General features: G+C 39.8%; 1 protein-coding gene across 1 annotated transcript in view; it reads right to left on the bottom strand.

The window, feature by feature from the left end:
* The window catches only part of GPCPD1 (glycerophosphocholine phosphodiesterase 1), a 69,410-nt gene that overhangs the window by 25,330 nt on the left and 21,223 nt on the right, over window positions 1-22,857 (bottom strand). The window contains exons 5-11 of the mRNA XM_074949695.1: window positions 20,475-20,550; window positions 18,394-18,435; window positions 16,528-16,651; window positions 10,948-11,182; window positions 5,361-5,523; window positions 4,871-5,003; window positions 4,596-4,650 (exon numbers count right to left, since the gene is read on the bottom strand). Of these exons, the coding sequence (XP_074805796.1) occupies window positions 4,596-4,650; window positions 4,871-5,003; window positions 5,361-5,523; window positions 10,948-11,182; window positions 16,528-16,651; window positions 18,394-18,435; window positions 20,475-20,550 (828 nt within the window). The remainder of the gene's footprint in view (window positions 1-4,595; window positions 4,651-4,870; window positions 5,004-5,360; window positions 5,524-10,947; window positions 11,183-16,527; window positions 16,652-18,393; window positions 18,436-20,474; window positions 20,551-22,857) is intronic.

The following is a 22,857-nucleotide window of genomic DNA, read 5'->3' as shown; positions in this document are numbered from 1 at the left end:
TGCAGAGGGTAGATTTGAGACGGTGCTGGCGGGCTCTTGAGTTCATCATGTCCACTAATTAAAAGGTAGGTAGGAGAAAATAAACTGCTTGTCTTTTGCTGGCACATAGTGCTTTTTGTTGGCCCACTTGCACATTGGTGGGACTGACACAGGGGTCTGACATATGAGATTGGCAGGGTCCAAGACAGCCTCGTTAAATCGGGAGGGTTACTCTGGACAAGGCAGAAGAATGTAAAATGTCCACTGTTTATGGTGTGACTCAGTCACCTCTTGTAGTGGTATCTGTAGTGCCTCTGCCACCTGCTGGGCTAGCTCCTGAAAAAGCTTAAAGTCATCTGCCAACGCGTCTGGTGATGATGATGAGAAATTAGTCTGGGGGGTAGCTATCTCCTCTACTTCAGCCTCTTGTTCCTCTCTTAATGGTTCAGGGGACTTGGATGCCCTTGATGTGGCTGCCGAAGGAGGGTGTCTCCGTGGCTCTTGATAGGCCATGCTAGAGCTATGGGAGGCACAATGTCTGTGTGCCTGTCAATGGTCCCAGTAGGGCCACTGAGAAGGTGGGAAGGGGCCCGATGGTAGGTACCATGGCTGCCCATATCAAGGAGGCTGGGGATCAGAGGGGCAGTACAGTTGGAGGTCCATACTGGAAATGGGTACTGTAGGGTGAGTGAGAAGAGTGGCATGAAACCATGTCCTCTTGCTCAGTATCTGCTCACTAAGTCTGAAGCACTTAGAGGAGAGGAAAGTGATCAGGAACAGTCAGCATGGATTCACCAAGGGCAAGTCATGCCTGACTAATCTAATTGCCTTCTGTGACGAGATAACTGGCTCTGTGGATGAGGGGAAAGCAATGGACGTGTTGTTCCTTGACTTTAGCAAAGCTTTTGACACGGTCTCCCACAGTATTCTTGCAAGCAAGTTAAAGAAGTATGGGCTGGATGAATGGACCATAAGGTGGATAGAAAGTTGGCTAGATTGTCAGGCTCAACAGGTAGCGATCAATGGCTCCATGTCTAGTTGGCAGCCGGTATCAAGTGGAGCGCTCCAAGGGTCGGTCCTCGGGCCGGTTTTGTTCAATATCTTCATAAATGATCTGGAGGATGGTGTGGACTGCACCGTCAGCAAGTTTGCAGATGACACTAAACTGGGAGGAGAGGTAGATACGCTGGAGGGTAGGGATAGGATACAGAGGGACCTAGACAAATTAGAGGATTGGGCCAAAAGAAATCTGATGACGTTCAACAAGGATAAGTGCAGAGTCCCACACTTAGGACGGAAGAATCCCATGCACCGCTACAGGCTAGGGACCGAATGGCTCGGCAGCAGTTCTGCAGAAAAGGACCTAGGGGTTACAGTGGACGAGAAGCTGGATATGAGTCAACAGTGTGCCCTTGTTGCCAAGAAGGCCAATGGCATTTTGGGATGTATATGTGGGGCATTGCCAGCAGATCGAGGGACGTGACTGTTCCCCTCTATTTGACATTGGTGAGGCCTCATCTGGAGTAGTGTGTCCAGTTTTGGGCCCCACACTACAAGAAGGATGTGGAAAAATTGGAAAGAGTCCAGTGGAGGGCAACAAAAATGATTAGGGGGCTGGAACACATGACTTATGAGGAGAGGCTGAGGGAAGCGGGATTGTTTAGTCTGCGGAAGAGAAGAATGAGGGGGGATTTGATAGCTGCTTTCAACTACCGGAAAGGGGGTTCCATAGAGGATGGATCTAGACTGTTCTCAGTGGTAGCTGATGACAGAACAAGGAGTAATGGTCTCAAGTTGCAGTGTGGGAGGTTTAGGTTGGATATTAGGAAAAACACTTTCACAAGGAGGGTGGTGAAGCCCTGGGTTACCTAGGGAGGTGGTGGAATCTCCTTCCTTAGATATTTTTAAGGTCAGGCTTGACAAAGCCCTGGCTGGGATGATTTAGTTGGGGATTGGTCCTGCTTTGGGCAGGGGGTTGGACTAGATGACCTCCTGAGGTCCCTTCCAACCCTCATATTCTATGATTCTATCCAACTCAGTGCTTCAAAATGGGGGTGCATGGCATGATGTTGCCCCCAGGTCTGGAGCTCTGGGTGAACTTGGTACTGGGGCCCCAGTACCAAATAGAGGTGAATCCAGTAGAGCAGGTTATGAGATGCCTTATGTTTGTCCAGACCTTTCAGTGTCTGACACATACCAGAAGTCCCATGGTGCCAAAGATGTCATTACTGGTGGCGGTTGACGGTGCCAAGATATCTGCACCGACGGAGTCCGTGATGTGGACCTGATAGCGTAGTCCATCGGTATCTAGTGTGCCAAAGACCATACTGATGTAGGCTGAAGAAGCCTTTCCCATGGCAGATTCTCTGGATTTCTTGCGTGCTGTTCATACCAATGATTCCTTGCCTGTGCCCATATGGTCCTTATGCAGCCCAACATGCTCCGTCGAGTTAGTACTGTGCGAGCTTTGGGTACCAGACTTGGCTTTGGTACTGTCAGTACGGATAATACTGAGTGAGTCAGAGATTGTTTTCAACTTGGTTGGGGCTCACTGTGGGAACTCACTGCCCTTTTGTAAAAGGCTTTGTGTGAGTGACTCAGGGTTGCCTTCTTGGGCTCACTACCCTTAGATGTAGAGGGCTGTGGTGAGGCTTCCCACCCTTTGTGGTCTTGGCACGGCTCCGAGGGCAGTTGAAGGGACACCTCCATTAGGAGAAGCTTGAGTCTCAGTTCTCTATGCTTTCTGAATCTGGGCTTCAGTTGTTGGCATAAACCACACTTCTGGGGAATGTGGTCCTCTACCAGACAGCAGATGCACTGAGAGTGTCTGTCAGTCATTGGGATAGATTCCTTGCAACTGAGACACTTCTTGAAGCCTGCTGAACTGGGCATACCTTGTCCAGGGGGGTTCCCTAGACAGGGGGTTGAAGAAAGACTAAGTCTAAATAAAGGGAGGGATTGGTAAATAAAAGAGAAAGGAGAAAAGAAAGGAAAGCTTTTTTGGGGGGAATAAAAGATAAAGGAGAAAAGAAAGGAAAACTCCAAAAAGGTAGCTAAAAATTAACAATTCTAAAGAAGTTAAGATCCGCTAATGGACAGCGAAAGCTCCCTTGGTAGCCCGGATGGTTGAGAAGGAACTGAGGAGAGTTTGCCCACGCAACTCTGGTTAGCCTCATAGCAGAGTGCGGGGAAAGAGGGGATGGCGTGGCGGAGGCAGGGCACACAGAGGCCAAACAGACACGGCTATCAAAGTTCTCCAATCAGCAGTGCAGGGACACAAACCTACAGCGGAGCACCCACAGGGACACTACTCAAAGAAGAAATAATAAATCTGACTTTCCTTAAAAGTCCTTAACATGAATCTGTAGTACATCTGGACTGCAATAACCTGAAGGCAATGAAACCTGCTCTGCTGCATACTACAATTATTGCCATGGCATTCAGACAGCAAGTTAACTATGCCACAGCAGAAAGTAACACCCAGAAATCACCTTTCAGCTACAGACCTCTGAGAGAGCACAGTGACAAGGAAGTGAAACGACCAGAAAGGTCTGTTTCTAGCAGATTTTCAAGGATGCGTAATCTCACAGCAGCATCTCCTGAAGAGCCTCACCCCATTCTCAGTGTGAAAAAGGGAGTGGGACAAGACATCTCAACCTGCTTACCACCTTCCTTTCAGTCCTTGAGTCCATTAACACTTCCTTCATCTTAGGCTGTGTCTACACTGCCACTTCCAGCGCTAGAACTTTAGTCGTTCGGGGCGGTTTTTTTGCTTTGTTTTTAAAAGTCACCAGGAGCGCTCTCCCCCAGCAATAAAGCGTGTCTACACTGCCCATGTCACAGCTGCTGCGGCCGCGCTGTAATGTGGGCAGTGTAGACATACCTGTCCTCAGATCAGGAGCTTTGGACAGGAAAGAAGTCTGAATGCAACCTCAGACTAAATGACAGAATATCCTCACTGTGAATTCTAAATGAGTATCCCCCAAATTAACCATCCAATCTTTAAAATGTCAGAGGTACTAGTTCTCATTGAAAACAAGTAAAAATTAGATTTCAATATCATACACATTTTGAAAAAATGAAAGATTTAATTTTTCAAACTCATCTCCAAAATGTCTTTTCCAATTAACCTCCGAGGCCACAAACCTGCAAAGACTTATGCAAATCAACTTTATATACCTGACCAGTCCCCACCAGATGAAATCCTGGCCCTACTGAAGTCAGTGCAAGTTTATCCATGGATTTCAGAGTCAGAGTATTGCCTATTGCCTTCAATAGGCTACTCACATGCTTAAAGTTACTCACTACATGTGAGTCTTTGTAGGATTTGGGGTTAGCTCTCTAAAGTTCTCCATGTGTTAAAAGCAACATCTGAAAATTTTAAGGTGGAAAGGTGAGTTTGATGATGAAAGTCTAAAAAGTGAGCTTATAAAAGAAAGTAACAACCATGCCTACGGAGTTGCTATCAAAGCTCCATATTTTGTGTATTTGACTATTCTTTTCACTTAACATTTTCCTGACTGAACTGCTGAATCACTAGATCCTCAACACAACATATCAGAACAGCAACAACATATCACAACAAATAGCTTGTTTTCATATACACCCACACGTACGTGGCTAGCAGCATTCCGCAGAGAAGCAACAGTGTTCTCCTGCACTTTAGCGAGTCTGAAATAGAAACAGAGGAAAAAATTGTTAAGAGTAAGACTGTGCACACACACATGCAATTTGAGTTTTAAAGGAACACTCAAATTTAGAATAAAATCACTTAAAATCAACTGAGTTTTTCATAAAAATTGACCTGGCAAACCTATTTACACAATTGGATGCCTACAAAAATGAAGGTGGGACTCGACAAAATATCACAATTCAGGACACGTGAACTTACTTGGTAGTTGTTGTAGAGTTTCCTGCGCCCCTATGTCCAACATCTAGTGTTGTTCTTGGTTTCCAGTATTTAGCATATGAAGCTATCATATCACAACTGTATCCTGAGATCGGCTTTATAATTATGTAGTCCACTATAAAGAAAACAAACATTGTTTTGAATGTCATAAAAAGGTGATGGTTTTAAGTAAAGCAGTCCGGCTATATCTCCGGAGCTGATTCAGAGCCACTGCACTTGAGAATTTACTGCAAGTCTACAGAATTCCCTGATGTACAGTAACTATGCACTCATGCTAGGAAATTATCTTTCAATAGCACCACAGCCATCTTAGAGTGAAAAAACAGAAATTAAATGGAGGTAATTTCTAACACATTAAGCTATGCATTCTGAAATCATTGGATTAAATGGCCAAACACAGCACTTTAAACAAAACTGTTAGTCTAATTTTAAGGTAGCTTATGTTGAAGTTCTTGTTTTGTATCAATCATACCTCTTACTTTTCCAATGGTTTTTCTTGAAATCCTACTCATAATAGGAAGTGTGAGAATTCCAGCACTCTTTCCCAGTTCTGCAATCGTGGAGGATAAGAGGCATGCAGAACCCACATGGCCTGGAAGTTCATCTCCTTGTAATACTCTTTCGCTTAGATCTTCCTAAAAATGAAGAGTATTAAGTTTTCTTTTTTAAAAAAAAAAAAAAAAAAGAGAGAACAAAACATTAAAATTACAGCTATATGAATGACAATATAAACTCTCCATAGTCATGGAAACTTTGCTCGTCGGGCAGATGTAGACAAACACTGATATAATATGAAACATACCCATCTAGTGTGCTTCGTTATTAGATCCCTCCTTTTAAACTCAAATGTACCTGTGTTACACACAAACCTGATCTCATTGTTACTGTAAATTATCAGAAATATGAAATCCGAATTTGATAGAATTACAGGGAAAAAAATGATTTAAGAGACCCTTACAGAATTTCAGCCACTCTCTTTTGGTTTGCAGAGTTTATTTTGGCTTTATGACAAAGCCCAGTATTTTATTCAGGACTTATAGTTAAACTAGGTTATTAAATATATGATTACGCTATATACAGTATTTTTCTGGGGGAAGGAAAAGGTCAAAGGCTATGCAGGCAGAATTATGCATTTGACTGTTGCCAAAGTCAGTAATTGTTTAATCAATTTTCAAATTTAGTATAAGCTCTAATGGTGTATATATAGATAAGTATATGCATAACGAAGATACTGAATTATAAGTAATGAAATATTTGCTTTGTCTACAAATGGCTTGCTACAGCCAAAACTTTAAGGATTTAAAGATTATTAAATCTTGCAGAAAATCATATGAGAGCCCAACACAACAAACAGGCGAAGAGAACAACTGCAGATGAAAATAAGTGGTTACTTTACTACCTCTCTAGTAAGTAAGTTAAAGACTTTGATAATTGTAATCGTTATCTCATAATTTTATGATACAACCTCCTTAGGTCTTCTGTAATCTTACTGAAAAACAAATGCAAGTCAAACTATGGATACCTTTTTTTTTTTTTTTTTTTTTTTTAAGATGCAACTGATGCAAGTTAGAATTAGAAGAACCAATCAGCCTACCTAACTGCAGGGCAGCATGATGTCACACTAAGATCTTAGTCTGCGCACTGCTTCCGAGCAAGCAGGAATTGAAAAAAAGTGTTATGGAATCAGCACACTCAGTTCCAGGGAATGAAGCACTTTGAAGTCATTAGTGGATGCACAGAATCAACTCTGGAATTACCAGCTACACAGCCAGCATTTTCTGGACTCAGGTGGTTCCATTTGCAAAATATAATCAAATTCAGATAAAACTGTTGGAGGAAAGGGGAGGCAGGGTCCACATATTCACTCTCCAAAAGAGGAAAATACTTCTGATATTAACTACATTGAGAGAATTCTGGATTTAAATCCAGTCTTTAACAGATTATCTGGAAGGTGGCCTGAATGTCACTGAACACTATTGCTCCATTACATGTGTTCTAGATCAAGTACTTCATGTCCAGGCCATTATGCAGAAAGAAATGAGAGGATGAATGAACTACCCAAATCCTCATCAGTCCCACAAGTTGCCTTGGCCAACAATTGGCACAGGGCAGCTCCTTGAATACAGTTGACCTGCATAAACTGAATATACAGTAAGCTGGAACACAAAAACACATCAAGAGCAGCCTACAGGGACCATGGAAAACTAATATAAAACAGGTATTTTAATACATTTTAAAAATGTTTACTTTGGGGAGCTACTCTACCTATGAAGTTCACTTCCATTCACAGAAGACCAATTTCCATGAAGACTGCCTGAGAAAGCCTACAGGGTCAAACACATCAATTAACAGTATTGTGCTACATGCCTGTAATAAAACCTTCACTGACACTGAATCCTTTTGTTACTGAAGCAGACTGTGGGGGAGAGATTTGAATATTGATGTGAAAATTTTAAAAAATTGTAATTTTAATATTAGGTCATGAAATTTGCCTGTGCCTTTACTGAAAAACTTACAATATATTTATCATTACTTTCATACAGATAATGCTTATAGAAAAAAGGTACCTCAATATGCCTACATTTTTATTTCGTTATGTGAAATATTCAAGCGAACCAAAGGAATTCCAGGAAACTTCTACTTTATTTCCCAAGGACAAGCAAGTGTTAGAAAAGATAAACATGACTTTATCGCTAAGAGCATTTACAGAGACTCTGGAATACAGCTTTATAACTTCTATTTCACTTTAATATTCTATGCTGTTTTCTTTTGTGCTATATTTGAAAAGTGTATAAAAGTGTTATTGTGGTTCATGCTTTGTATAGAATATTTGATGAGAGTAACTACAAGTTGTAAAGCAGTAGGTTGTAAATAAGGCTGTCAATTAATCAGAGTTAATGCATACAATTAACACAAATTAATGAGTTTTTGTGGGTTTTTTTTTTTAAACGAGCGTTAATCGCACACCAGGGCACTGTGTTCAGGGGGATGCTGCTGCATGCCCCTGGGACAGGAATGCCCCTCCTGTTGCTACCCTGATCCACTGCTGCTCCTGCCTTTTCCCGCACCCATGGAGTTGCCCTGGCCAAGCTGTTCCAGACCAGGAGCCTGCCTCAGTCTGCTGATCAGGTAAGGTGAGCTATTACAGGGGGGGGGGGGGGGAGGAATGAGGATGGACAGGGACACCACGACTTTTTGTAGTGATAATCAAGGTGGGCCATTTCCAGCAATTGACAAGAACATCTGAGGAACGGGGGGGGGGGGGGGGGGAATAAACATGGGGAAAATAGTTTTACTTTGTGTAATGACCCATCCACTCCCAGTCTTTATTCAAGCCTAATAACTCACCTTACCTGATCACTCTCCTTACAGCGTGTATGGTAACACCCATTGTTTCATGTTCTCTGTGTATATAAATCTCCCCACTGTATTTTCCACTGAATGCATCCAATGAAGTGAGCTGTAGCTCACAAAAGCTTATGCTCAAATAAATTGGTTAGTCTCTGAGGTGCCACAAGCCCTACTTTTCTTTTTGCAAATCATTAGTGTATCTTATCACAGACAAGGACACACCCCCTATGTACCCAATGTGAGTTAGTCCAGATACGATCTTTATCTCAAGAAAAGAGACTTAGTAAGATATTTATGTCTGGAAAGAGACCTCGTTGAATAAAAGAATGTGAGGATGTTTCATGTAGAACACCGCAAAAAGAAGTAATGCTCAGGATGTGCTATCCGAGATATAAACCAAAATCATAAAAATGAATCATTTAGCCCTCATCTTCACAAAGAAAAACCTTAGTTTAAACTCAAAGAATTCTAAAATCAATTTCAATATGAATATTTCATTTTGAACATCAACTGAAGTCATCATTCTTTAGTCTTTGAGAACATTTATGGTCAGATGTTTTACAGAAGATATTGGTTACTTCAAACTCACGTTTCCACTTAAAGGTAAAAACCTTTGCTGTTTCTCAAGTGATTAAGATGGCATAAGTTTCTTTTAAAATGTATATTTGCAAATATTTTGTATCTAATTGCAAACCTTCATATAATAACTGCTTGATATTGTTATATGAATAGTATGTACAAGTATAGCACAGTCACTTGATGCTAAACTAATTACTAATTCAGGAAGCCATTTAAATACAGACTATTTATATTCGTGTGAAATTAATTACGGACAGTGCCCAAGCAAACACTCATCCACTTTTGGAAGACAAGAATTCTTTCTCCAAACTCTGTTAAGAGTCAATGACTTTAATTATTAACACTGAAGCCTTTATAAGAGCTATTTAATTTGAAAAACCTGTTTGAGGACTAAAACATAAGAAACAGGAGTGTTTGGACTTTTTGAAAATAAAATTATATATTAATGGTCAAAATCTAATAAAACTGAAAGACTGTCAGAAAGTGGACTAAATAAAAAGAAGCTTTTGATTGGTTAAAAACTATCTGAATATTTCCTGCCACAAAAATACAGAAAATTGCATATGTATTAAACTATATATTCTTAAAGATGAAGGGGCTCCTAGAACTACCATGAAGACACAAAACCAATTAAAGGGTGACAGCAATCAACCTGGAATCTAAACAAGCTTACAGAGGTGTTTTCTCTTATAATTTTACAGAACTAGGAAGGAGAAGAGTATAAAACTCTGGAGTGAGTACCCCTTACACACACCCTATTACTCTGCTTAGACAGCAAGCACTTTGCAACTCATCCTGTCCATCTCTACAAACAAGCTGCCACAGACACATAAGAAACAGAGCAGACTCAAAAAGAAACCAACCCAAGGAAAATCTTCCCAAAAACTTCAACAGGGATTGGTGAGAGAAAGTTAACTAAGACATTGCCAAACTATTAGAGTTAAAAAAAAAAAAAAAAAAAAAAAAAACCCTTGTAATGATTGTTGGAATAGTGAAATGTTGTTGTAACTTAAAATACTAGCAGTTTTTCTCCTGCTAATCACCAAGTGGTTAGTCCATGTATTCCTGCACAGAAGACAGATGATAAATATTGGTAAACAGAAATAGTGGGAGTTACGTGGATTTAAGGTTCTTAATAATGGTTAACTGGCTTGTCTCAAGACAGCTCCTTAAATGGCTTCTTCTAAGTAACTGATTTAAATATCTTCTTTGATTTCATAGATGTAGTTACAGTTGCTTCTTTACCAACTGACTGGCTATTTATTAATAACCAACAGGTACACCTGCCCTGACACAAATTATTTTGACCACCTATAAACATTCTTAGTTAACTACAAATATACTGAAGTCACAATATATTGATGATATGGAAGAGATTGTAATGGAAGTAACCAGTGTATCACTTGCTCTCCGTCACTTGCATTTTGTTTAATGTTTTCCTTTTTGGTAATAAAATAGCTCTAGTTAACAACAGTGATTATTTTGCTCGGTCTTAATCACAGGGACTCTTAAGGTATGTAAAGAGCTCCTTGACTAAACAGTGGGACCCATACCCCTGAGTTGGCAGTAAGTGAAACAATTAGGAAGAACTGGTCTACACTCTCTTCTGGACGAGCGGCTCGCAACCTTTTCAAACTACTGTACCCCTTTCAGGAGTCTGAGTTGTCTTGAGTACCCCCCAAGTTTCAACTCACTTTAAAACTATTTGCTTACACTATCAGACAAAAATACAAAGAAGTGTCACAGCAGACTTACTGAAAAATTGCTTTTATTTTTACCATATAATTATAAAATCAATCAATTGGACTATAAATATTGTACTTGCATTTCAGTGTATAATATATAGAGCAGTATAAACAAGTAATTGTCTATATGAAAGTTTAGTTTGTACTGACTTCTTCTGTAGCCCGTTGTAAAACTAGGAAATATATAGATGAGTTGATGTACCCCCTGGAACACCTTGTGTACTCCCAGGGGTACAAATATGCCTGGTTGAGAACCACTTCTCTGGACTAAATATTTTTAGTAATTTTTAAAATAAAATTGCTAGCTGTTCAGCTATTTAAAATTACCTCTTCCTGCACCAAAGACTCATCACTTCCTAACACACATGCCAGACAAGTACTCACTTCAAAAAAGTCGAAGATTAATTCCAAGTTATCTGGTTCCATTGTCTGTATACTGTATTCTGTCCATCGATCAGGCTGCAAACCATAACCACATTCTGGCTGAGAGTGCCGAGATTTGTATTCAGTATCGCTTACTAAGGAGATCTCCAGAGTGTTTGACATTTTCTGAGTAACAGTTTTATCTTGGTTGTCATCATCATCATCTTCCTCCAAGCCTTCCAGAGTCAGCTTCACCCTATGCACCAAAAAGAAAAACAAATCAGATGCTAGAAAATTAGCGAAGCATCTTCAGTGACAGCAACAACTCAAAAGCCTACAAAATACTAGATTAGTAGATCCAGTAGGATTCTGCCCCACAAAAACTTTATATGCCATTGTACTACCTATATTTCCCTAAACATCATGATGACCAAGATCTCAAGGCAACATTAGTGGGATAATACTTCCTTACTCCTCCCATCCTGGAGCCATTACTCTCTAGTTATACTTTCCAAACCACCTCTACAGATTTAGATTTTAACCTCATAGTTTATGCTCTTGTACATCACAAAAGCTCAAGACACTGCGTAAGATTTTCAAAAATGCCTACGTGACTTAGGAGAATTGGAGTTGTCTACATGAGTTAGTGTGCAGCAAGCCACAGTGTGACTCTATAGTGTGCTAGTTTGCCGCACTAACACACCAAGTGGACCTGCTACCGTGCACTAAAAGTTTTGCAGTCCCAAAGAGGAGGATGTCAAAGCGCACAACAGAACTTTTAGTGTAGCAGGGTCCACATGGCGAGCTAGCACACAGCAAATAGCAGGCTGTAGACTCACCCAGGCTTGCTGCATGCTAATTCACCATGTAGACAATCCCTAAGGATATGTCTATGCTACAAACAAGGGGTGTGGTCTGCAGCTCATGTACACCTACCCATGCCCTCTTTCATCTGGGCTAGCATGCTAAAAACAGCATAGCCACAGCAGCCTAGGCACTGGCAGCACAGGCTAGCTGCTGAGTACATATTGTAACATTCTGTACCTCAAAATAACACCCTGGAACCCCCATAATCACCACTGTACAAAACATATAATCATGTCACAAAGTATGCCTTGTGCAGTATCATTTGAGAAGTCATGATCTGCTGATTACTACTACCCTACTGGATTGTGTGAATCTGAAGTATTGTTATGTGTGTGTTACTGAAATATGCTGTGAAGTTGGGAGACGCCCACAGCCAGCCTTTCAGTGGCAACCTAGTAAAACGGATTTACATCAGGACCAGCCAGACATTTGTTGATGACCCACTGAGAAGAATCCACCTCTCCCAGAGAGGACACATACACAACTGGGGCTGCCTAACCCCCATCACAGCAAGGATCTTTCTAGCAACTGGAAGAAAGTATAGAAGAGGGACAGTGACATCACTTGGCCTCTCCTCTCCATCTCAACACCTCGAAGACTGTCTGGAAGACAAAAGACTTTGAATTGGGGAGATAAGTCCCAGGCTAGGAAGGAAATCCACCCTATGTAATGGAACTGTAAGAGGCCTGTAACACTTATTAGGGTGAGAAAAGCTGTTTGAATCAAACCTTACTTAGTCTGTAGAATTTAGATTGCGAGTTTATTTTTATTTCTTATGAAGCCAACTTTGAGCTCTATGCCTGCTACTTATAATCATTTAATCTATCTTTCTGTAGGTTGAAATGCTTAGAGAATCTCAGCTCAGGCTAACAAGGACTGTTGCATGTCTACTACCCTTGTTGGAATGGAGAACTAATTAATGAGCTTGCACTGTCCAAGAGAGTCTTGAGCAGTGTAAGATGGTATATTTCAGCGTTGCAAGGCTGAGGACTAGGGTGATTTGCTGGTGCCTCACTCTCTATAATTCATGAATGACTGGGAAAGCCTTCATACAATTTAGCTGTGTGTGGGTCTCCACATGCGGATGGCTGAGCGATCACAGCACCCGGAAGAGTTCACTGCCTGTCACTGGCTGGCATTGCATCATGAGAGACAACCCAGGCTGGAGACTTAAGGGGGCACAACAGTCCCACAGTTTCAGGTTGTACCCTGGGGATCCCATCACACAGAACCATGGGGTTCAGGCAGGTTTGTATTTGGGATGGCTAGACTGTACCCACCACTGCCCAACCTACTGCAACTATGCTACTATTTTTAGCATGCTAGTTCAGATGAGAGCTAGTGCGAGTACATGTACGCAATCTTGGAATCACACCCCTCACTTGTAGAGTACATGCAGCCTGAGTTGCACAGACTTTCAGAGAAACTTAGGCTCTAGTAACTACATTCCATTTTCAAAAATGATTAATTTTGGCTTATAAGTGCACAAGTTACTTTTGAAAAATAGTTACTGGATGCTCTGAAAAGTTTTCCCACTGTGTAAAAAGACAGTAATCATTACTGACTAATTATATGGGTGCCAGAGTGAACAGATGGCCTCCTTTAGGAGATCATTACCAACAACCTAAAGGGTCACCTGAAGGCAACTGAAGACTAGGGTAATTGCCACCATCAGCCCCTCAGCCTTGAGCATATGACAACTGATGTATGAATATGCACACACAAAACACACAAGTCCCTTAATATTCCTAAAGTCAAGTAGATATCCTGTGTTATTGATAAGCCACAAAGATAAATGCAAAGAAAGAGTAAACCTCAGATTATTTTTAAACAAACAAAATTAAATTGAATGTAGTGCTTATGAAGGTTCCCAGACTGAAAACAATAAGTGGTCGTACATGGAATGTGGAGAATTCTCCCTGGCTTCCAATGTGCCCTATCCTAGCAAACAAAATTGCATCCAGCAAACATCATCATTCCATGAAACAGGTTTTCTGCCTCTTTGTTTCCTATCAAAGGAAGTATATATAACCAGGTTCCAATCCCTTTCTCAGTCAATTACAAAGAAAGCAAAGTAAATGGAGATATTTTTCTCAGTTACAAAAAGAGGTCCACATAACACTAAAAGCAGCAAACAAATCCCACTGAGAGAATGCTGCCAGTATAGAGCCTCTACATCAAATCTGTATCCTCAATACCACAGAACGAAAAATCTGAAACAGTCCAGAGACTAAAACTGACTCTCCACTACAGGACCCTAGACAGTGGAAAGAACAGCCACAAGCACCTTAATTGTGCTGTTCTGACTATCCAACGGACTTCAGACCATCCATCCTTTCATATACCAGAACTCTTCAGGTCCTCTGTGCATTATACACCTCTTCTGATATTTAGATCACTTAACATATGCAATTTCTGGTTCTAAAAAAAGTGTGTGTGTGTGGAACCCTTCTGTGAAAGGTGTCTCAATGCACCCATGTCAATAAACACAGAATTTAGCCATCCAGATCTAACTGAAGATTACCACCAGACTTATCAGGCCCAGAAAACCCTGAGAACATCTACTATGGCTGTATGCAAAAATCCTGTGAAGTTCGACTTTCCCTGGCACCTTACTGTCCAGTGAGGATGCTTCCTGAGAAAATAGTCTAGGTATGAGTCATGAGACCAAGCTTTTGCTAAATGATTGAACTGTTACCTGCAGACTTACCTCCTTTGTCTGACCTGGCACTGCCCAGGATTCCCAGTTTTGGTAGGGATATCAAGCTGAGACGTGTTTATTAGAGTTCTAATGAATCCCAATCTTCGGGGGGGGGGGGGGGGGTTGTCATGTCTGTTCAATCTGCCATGCACATCAGGACTTTGGTGATATGAATGGTCCAAGGCAGCAGAAGAGCCAATGTACTACAGGGAAAGAGGTTCAAAGCCTCTCACTGCCCTCCTGAATTGCTAGTAACAAGCCAGCAAGGAGGTCCTTGAAGTAACCAGCAAAAGGGCAGTGCACTGATTCTCAGGAAGACTAGGACCAGGTTTCAAGAATTAGCTTATCTCTCTTGCACGCCCTGCCAATGGTGTGCCCCAGGAAACACTGTCAGGTGTTACAGTATTGGGACAGAGCAAGGGCATATTAGGTGCAATTGTTCTCAGTAACGCAATTACCTCTCCAGCCTCAAGACAAGGTTGAGCACCGGAAGGGGGGAGGGGAGGGGGGGGAGAGCTACCATCTTAGCCAGGCGTTCATTATGACAGGGCTCTCAAATTATGGCCCATGAACTGCAGAGCACTTGCTGGTGGTATGTGAAAAGCTAGCTGGTCACATGGTGTCGGCTCAGTATCTAACTTACAGCAGCTAAATCACACTGATTAAAAATATACACATTTTAATATTTTCCAACAAGTATAACCCAATCCTCTAACCAACTGCAAATTGGAAGGCAGGTAGTCAGCATGATTGAGACTGGGAGGAAAAAAAAAATCACAGCAGATATGCTATTTTAAGAGCTGGAGAATCTCTGCACTATCAAAAGCTGTATAAAATATTTGACAGCTAACTGCACTTAACATGATCAGACTTGAGCACTGCATGTATATAACTGAAGAGATAAGTCACATCTAACCACATAGCCCTAGAAAAAAAGTATAAACTAAGGAAAATTAAGACAAAGGGATGTGTGTGTACCTACTGGGAAAAGCAGTCTGTTTACTTCCTGGTATATGATGCTATAATACCTGCTACAGTAAAAGCTGTTTTATCCAGCATTTTGGGGGAATGGGGAGTGCTGGTAAGTGAAAAATGCCAGTTAACTAAGAGGGAAGGAGTTTGGGTGCAGGAGTGGGTGCAGGCGGGGGCTTGGGGCACCTCCACCTAGGAGTCGCCAGGACATGTCACTGCTTGTGGGGAGCCACCTGTGGTGAGTGCCGCCCGCCCGCCCCGGATCCAGCACGCTGCACCCACTCCCACGCCAACCAGATTATAAACTGGAATTTCATTGAAGATCAGAAATGCTGGTTTATAGAGCTTTCCAGCTGGTGAAGTGCTGCATAAAACAGCTTTTACTGTATATGGATATTTTTTGTAGTTTGAGAAAAGGGCCCTATTAAAATAACTTATCATAAAAATATAAAGACTGAAAATGGGCTAAATTGAAGTAGTTTTCGTCTAAATGTACTGCTTCATTTTTTCATAAAGAGAACTCAATATTAAATATTTAATGAAGAATCTCAAGAAATATAGCTCTGAACAAAATCAGGACTACAGTAAAATTAACTGAAGTAAAGATTGTAACAGCTATTAATTTTTTCACATTCATCTAAAACATCATAATGGAACATTAAAAAATACCAAATTATTTGTTTCATTGGACAGCACATGTAAGGATATATAAATATCTCATGTATGACAGTATCCCCACCCCCACAAGTAGCTGTAAAATAGACTTAGGATCATTATAGAAATGGGATGCTAACGTACATTGTGGCCTCTTAACATAATTGTTCAAAGAAGAAAAAAAAAGTTAGCAATGGGAGAAGCCTGAGGAAAGAAGCACCACTGATTTCATGTTATCAGCAGATGTTCGGCAAAGCTTGTGAATATCTGGGAAGGGCACAGTAATACATATTTGTAAGTATTATTTATAGCTTTAGTTGTAAAACTATGTTAACTGAAGTATGCAAGGCATGCCAGTATACTACAGTATTTAACTTGTGATGGAACTTAACTTATGATGATCTTACCTAAACCTAGATTTTTTAAATTTCTTCTTGGATATTGAGACAGGTGGTTTTTCAGAATAATGTAGACGTAATCTTATTTCAGTCTGACAGGACAGCCACCCAGAATCCAGAGTTTGAACACCGTCTGGCAAAGTAAACATGATGAAAAGTAGTAACAGTTATATACAGCCCAAGAGATTTTCAAAAAAGAAACAGACATCAATATAAATTAAAAATAGAATATTGGTATAACTTTGAAATAATGTGATTTCACATAACTAGTTTCTTTGGCACAGTCTACCATACCTGTAACCAATGTTCCCTCCAATTTTTTCCACCCATGTGCAGAATAAATTTTGTTATGTGCACCGCAGTAATGTGTGGATGTGTGCCAGCAGTAGAAACAGAAAAACTAGATATTATATTTTTAAAAAGTTACCAATAGGGATAATTACTCCAGCCAGGACTGGTTAGGCATTTTAGAACTCACTACTCAATTAATTAAATTTAAGTGTAAGAGAGAAAAAAGTTATAAAATGCATAGACCAGTCAAAAAACTAAAAACACACTTTGAAAAAATAAAATTACTGAGAATATGTGCATTGCAGGAAGTACCAAGACGTAACAATAACAACAACACGTGAAAGAGAGTGTGTGCTGGCAAGAGGTAGAGAAGAATCCTCAGCTTCTCAGAATGCGGAAAGTAGTGCTACAAGTGGGGCTGCCAGGAGGGGGCACAAGGTACCAGCTACCAGATGATCAGAAATTGCTTCTGCAGCTTTGAAGCTGCTGAGAAGCAATAGATTAGTGTGGCTGTGAAAAGAAGTGACAACTCTGAAGACAGGAGTAAGAGAGGTAGTTTGGGGGGGGGGGGGGGGAAGCATAAAGCAAAGACCGGAGAAAACAGAAGTTAAGAATTTAGTGGAAGGGACAGAATTGATGTGTAATGTGTGACAGTAGTATCAAACTTGGATAATTTTGTAGGTGTTAGAGGGCTGAGCAATGAGTGAATGGTGGTGTGGCTGTGAGGTGTGTGAAAAAACAGTTGTAAAGTGAGGGAGAACTTGGTATGAAGCATGCAAGTGTGGGCACATACATATGAGAGCAATTGGGGAGGTAGTGTATTGATGGCTCTTGGCCTGATTTATTTAGGCAGACTCTCCATGTTTATTCTAAGGCTGAACTAAGAATTTTGCCTAGACTGGAAAGTTTTGAAATTTTACCAAAATGGGCTTAACAGGTATGTTCAATTTAACATTACAAATTTTGACAGTTAACAGAGCAGTAGAGAGCAGTGCAGGATCCATCCTTTAACATAGAGATGGTGAGCATACAGTAAACATGTGCCACTGAACAATGCCACGAACCCACGATGCACTGTGAGCCACTCTGCCAACCTACAAATGCTAGCGGCAAAAGGTGGTGAGTAGGACTGTGGGACAGCTACCCACAGTACACTACTCTCACGGTCTATGCTAGAGCCCCAACTGTGGGCACACACTGGTGACAGAGAGAGTGTATTATAGTGCTTTTTGATAGTCAACATAACTTTTGTCAACATAACTCTGTAGTGTAGACAACACCTAAAAGATATTACCAAACCTAACAGCTGACACACAGCAGCAAGAATCTGGGGAGGATGAAGATCATGGCCAAAACATAATGCCACAGCATCCTGCAGTCAGTAGAATATCTCCCTGGCACATGGCTGGTGCTCTTCCCCCTGAAAAGGGCATCACCAGTCGGAAGCAGGCCCTCAGACATTGGCAAATGTTTTGTTTAAGCCAACACCTAGAATTTCAAAATATTTTTAATCGCTAACACCTGACTTCTTAAAATTCATACATGCTGGCAAGGATTTTAAAGTAATTAATACATCTTACTTACTATGGATTCCAAACTGTCCATCATCAACAGAGATGTCATTTTCTGTAATTGAAGGGAGGGGAAACGGAAGGAAACTAGTTAGCACTCTTACCTTACAGAGTCAAATGTCAAAATTAAACTACTGTATTTAAAATTTAGAAGGAAAAAAGTAGACAAAGAATAAGCATATTTATTGCAAAATTCTATTAAATGCATTCTAAAAGTTTGGTTCTCTTGCAGATTACACTATATTGCTAGTATTCTGTTTCGCTAGCGTTCAAGATCCGTTTAGTATTATATATGTTGACAGTGTTTAAGAAATGTTTCTTGAAGGCATACAAGCTTTTTGCTACGAAAAGCTTCTAAATCAAGTTAGTCACAATTAAAATGCTTATTCTGTGCATATGACAGACCCGTTTCCCTGGAACAAGATATTCAAAGTGTTTCTTCACTTTTACCCTACTCAGAAAGGTTATAAAACAGGAAGCTCAGGAAGTATGCAAACTCACCAGCATAACCATAACCATTCAGAGCTATTAAAAAAACACTAAAGAAATAATCAATTTGTTTCTCAAAATTTGAGAACCAAATTTGACTTAGTAATATTTTGCCAATAATGTCATTAGCCTTTTGTAAAAAACACCACAATTCTGCCCTCAATCTTTAATAGTAATTAAAGAACGTTTTGTGGTGTAATGACAAGTTTTCTATTTGCATTAATAGACTGACTTTGTGACAAAAGAGATGTTTTATTTTTTCAATGAACTTGCGAAGAGTGATTTCTGACAGCAAAAGTTTTCACACAGCTCTAGATCTCCAATATCCAGGTTTTACTAGATCAAGAAAGTACTTTTTCTTTTAAAAAAAGACTGTTTATAAACAAACAGAGCTGCTATATTAAATAGATAGATCCCTGGGAAGTTCATTTAACGTATTAAAAATAAGTAAGTTCTTATCTCATTACATTTATTAGTACTTTAGCTTTCCTAGGAAATACATTATACATTTTAAATAATCACCCCAGAATTCACAGGACCAGTGTATTTTTTTCCAATGACTACTGGGTGAAAAAGAATAAAGTTGAATATTACTTAAAAATTCAAAACTGTTCAGAGTAAGGTAAACAAATGTATTAGAAAAAAAGTTCAACAGAGGGTGGAATATAGACCAGAATATTAATTGCTGACCAATATACAGAAAAAACAATTTTCTGCAGGAACAGAAATCCTTAACTGCTCTAATTCACAAAAAAAAAAAAAACTAACTAGTAAGCAACAGTAATCCCTTCTGATACACATGATTAATCCTAACAGATATTTAAACAGAAGATTCTAACTAAAGGGTACACTCTCTCCAGGAACCAGAAGGTATTTAATATATGTAGAATGAACTAATTCAGGTTTAGAAAACACTGGCCTTCTGATATACTAGACAAAAAAATATATGTAGAAGAGTGCCATCCTGTGATCTGAACTACACTCAATGGATGACTTCAATCACTTTTTAAAAAGAAAGTTTGGATTTCAGAAAACTAAGGAACTTAATCAAGTTCGTATCATATGTCCCTACAACAAAAGGGGGATTTCTGGTATTTACCAGTTAGAAAAAACTCCATCACCTTGAATTATGTTGCTATTGTTGTTAGTAATATCTATTTAAGATGCCCACTCACTGGGATTAAAGTCCTCTTTAAATTTACTACTGGAACTTCATATGAACAAGGACAAGGGTAAATTCATATCTTCCCCTTCTTCACACTTCTTTTAAAAATGTAACTATGGATCCTCAGTCTCAAAGAGTGACAAACATCAAAAAGTTATGCTAACTCCAATTTAAATAGAAATAGGCAAAAGACAATATTTAGGAAACAACTTCAAATCTATTGCTTTTTAAAGCAGTTGCTCACGGGAGTTTAAGATTTGATAATTTTAGGATTTTGAGAATGAGGTCCATGACGTATAAAGAAATTTTATTTACCTGCAACACATTACTAAATTTAAATATTTGAAAGCTATAAATTGTTGTCAATCCCACTAAACCAATGTGCAGCATATTAGTAATCTTATGCATATGCCTCAAACAGATGCAATTGATGCCCATACCTAAAGGGGTTATTGATCGTGGTTGTAGATGAGTCTCCCACTTGTGAACTATGACTTGGCAGGGACCATCGATAGTCTGTAATTTAAAAGTTAAATGTCTGCAATAATCTCTTATGTCATATCTGATATTCTACCCACAATGCCACTTTGGGTGCTTGTGATCTTAATTTATATGCTAAAGAATAAGAAAAGATGCTAAAGAATAAGCCCTGGTCTACACTGTGGGGGGATCGATCTAAGTTACACAACTTCAGCTACGTGAATAATGTAGCTGAAGTAGATGTACTTAGATCAATTTACCATGGTGTCTTCACCGTGGTGAGTCGACTGCTGCCGCTCCCCCTTCAACTCCGCCGGCGCCTCTCGCGGAGCTGGAGTACAGGAGTCGACGGGAGAGCGCTCGGGGGTCGATTTATTGCGTCTAGACTAGACGTGATCAATCAATCCCTGGCGGATCAATCGCTGCCCGCCAATCCGGTGGGTAGTGTAGACATACCCTTAGAAAAGAAAAGGCTTGCTTCTTACTACTGAGACTGCTGATGATGCGATTTGATGAGTCAGGTCACACTATGACAAACTGACAAATTCAGACTGGGAGCAGAGAAGTTGGATGGAATTATTAAATCCTCAGAATTTATAGCTACTGTACTTTATTGGAAAGTTACGCTTTCCAACAAGAAAACAATTCTCACTGAACTCAGGTTTTTGTTTTAATTTGTGGTACTTCAATAGTTATTCAGATAATTAATGCTAATATTACTACTTAAATTTATTCCTTCAGGTAGGCTTCTAACCCATCCAACACAAGTTTTTTAAAAATATCTATTTTATTTGGTGAGGAACTCAGACTGACACAAAAGTGTTTTGGCTGTGGCAGAGGTCCTGCTCTTCTGCATTACCTCAAATAGAACATCTGAGTTTGGTTCACTACCACAAAAGGAATATAAAAAATTTACACGGCTTAAAAGGCATAGCAAAAGCATAAAGAAAGCGTTCACAATGCTCAAAGGGAGGCACATCATTTTAGGTGAACCATATATCCATGTTAAATATTTTACATATATAGACTATTCCTGGGCAAAGGAGAATGTATTCATAGAAGAATCCACAGAAGAGGGATGAAGATGCCAGGGCAGAAGATTAAGAAATCCCACTACAAAAATATGCTTCTAACTTTATACACAACAAGCTATCAGTGAAGTCCTTTGTGGTTAGTTTTGGTTGGACCAAGATTAAATTTGTGGGTCCCCCCCAAACTTTGGCAATTGTAGGGGGCAATATTTGGTTTTAGTGAATCTGGTAGAAAGCCAGTTAGATATTGAGAACAATGATAGTTTCTCTGTTGCGAGGATCAACAGAACTTTAAAAATGCTTTCTAAGTTAGAGCTTATAGTGAATCATTTGGCTGGCTGCAGAAGCAGGAACTGAGACTTTGTTGGGCCCAAATCTCTGGATAATCTGTACTGAATGGGTCTTAATGACTAAAGTTATTTTCCTGCCCTTTTTTTCCCCTTAAATTATCTACTTCCCCTATCAATACATGGTTACCATTTTCTACAGGAAGTGCTGTTAGCTATCTCCGGGGTTCACCATCCTGGTATTTTTGGCTAAGAAGCCACTCTAGATTTCATCAAGCCTACATTGTCCCTTCTCTTACAAAGCATCATAAGCTCCAACACCAGTTTCGTCTCAGCAGAGTTAAAAAAAGACGAAAACATTAATTTTGCTTCGGATTAACAGAAACAACTTAATTTGCTGATAAAAAAAAATGGAAAATTCAGACAAACTTAAAATCCAAACAGTAATAATCAAAATATCTGAACATTGTGAATGTTTATGGCTCAGTATCAATTTTTTAGCACCAGCTGGGACTTCCTGATATTATGTAAAGGATATGCAATCTATTAAGGTTTTTGCATTAGGTGACCCCAAAAGCCAAAGATTTAAAAGTATTCAGTAAATTTAGGCTTGATCTCTGTATCACTGCTAAAAAGAAATGCCAAGGTCCCATTTAGCTCAAAGCTGCATATACCCCACCCAAAGCCACTTCATGCAAAATACATACCCAAAGTTATTTAGCACTTGATGCTTTAAAAAGGTAGAATACATCTAGTTATAACACAATATTACATTATTAATCTCTCTTTCGGTAACGTTATGCTAATTAACAGTACACAGAGAGAGAGAGATCACAATTGCAAGGATAATAGAGGGAAAGGGAAAACAGAATTGTCTAAAATATGAGTAAGTTGAAAAGAATGTGAAGTCAAGTTTCTTCCCTGTTTTCTTATAACAGACCCACACGCTTTTGGCTGACACACACACTCTGGATTCCCACAGTGAAAACTATGTCTGCCAGCAGGGAGGCAGGTGCCCACAGCTG

Source organism: Natator depressus, chromosome 3, assembly GCF_965152275.1.
Source record: "Natator depressus isolate rNatDep1 chromosome 3, rNatDep2.hap1, whole genome shotgun sequence".
NCBI classification, from domain to species: Eukaryota; Metazoa; Chordata; order Testudines; family Cheloniidae; genus Natator; species Natator depressus.
Note: the sequence above shows the minus strand (reverse complement) of the source record. Positions and strands in the feature narration are given on the sequence as shown.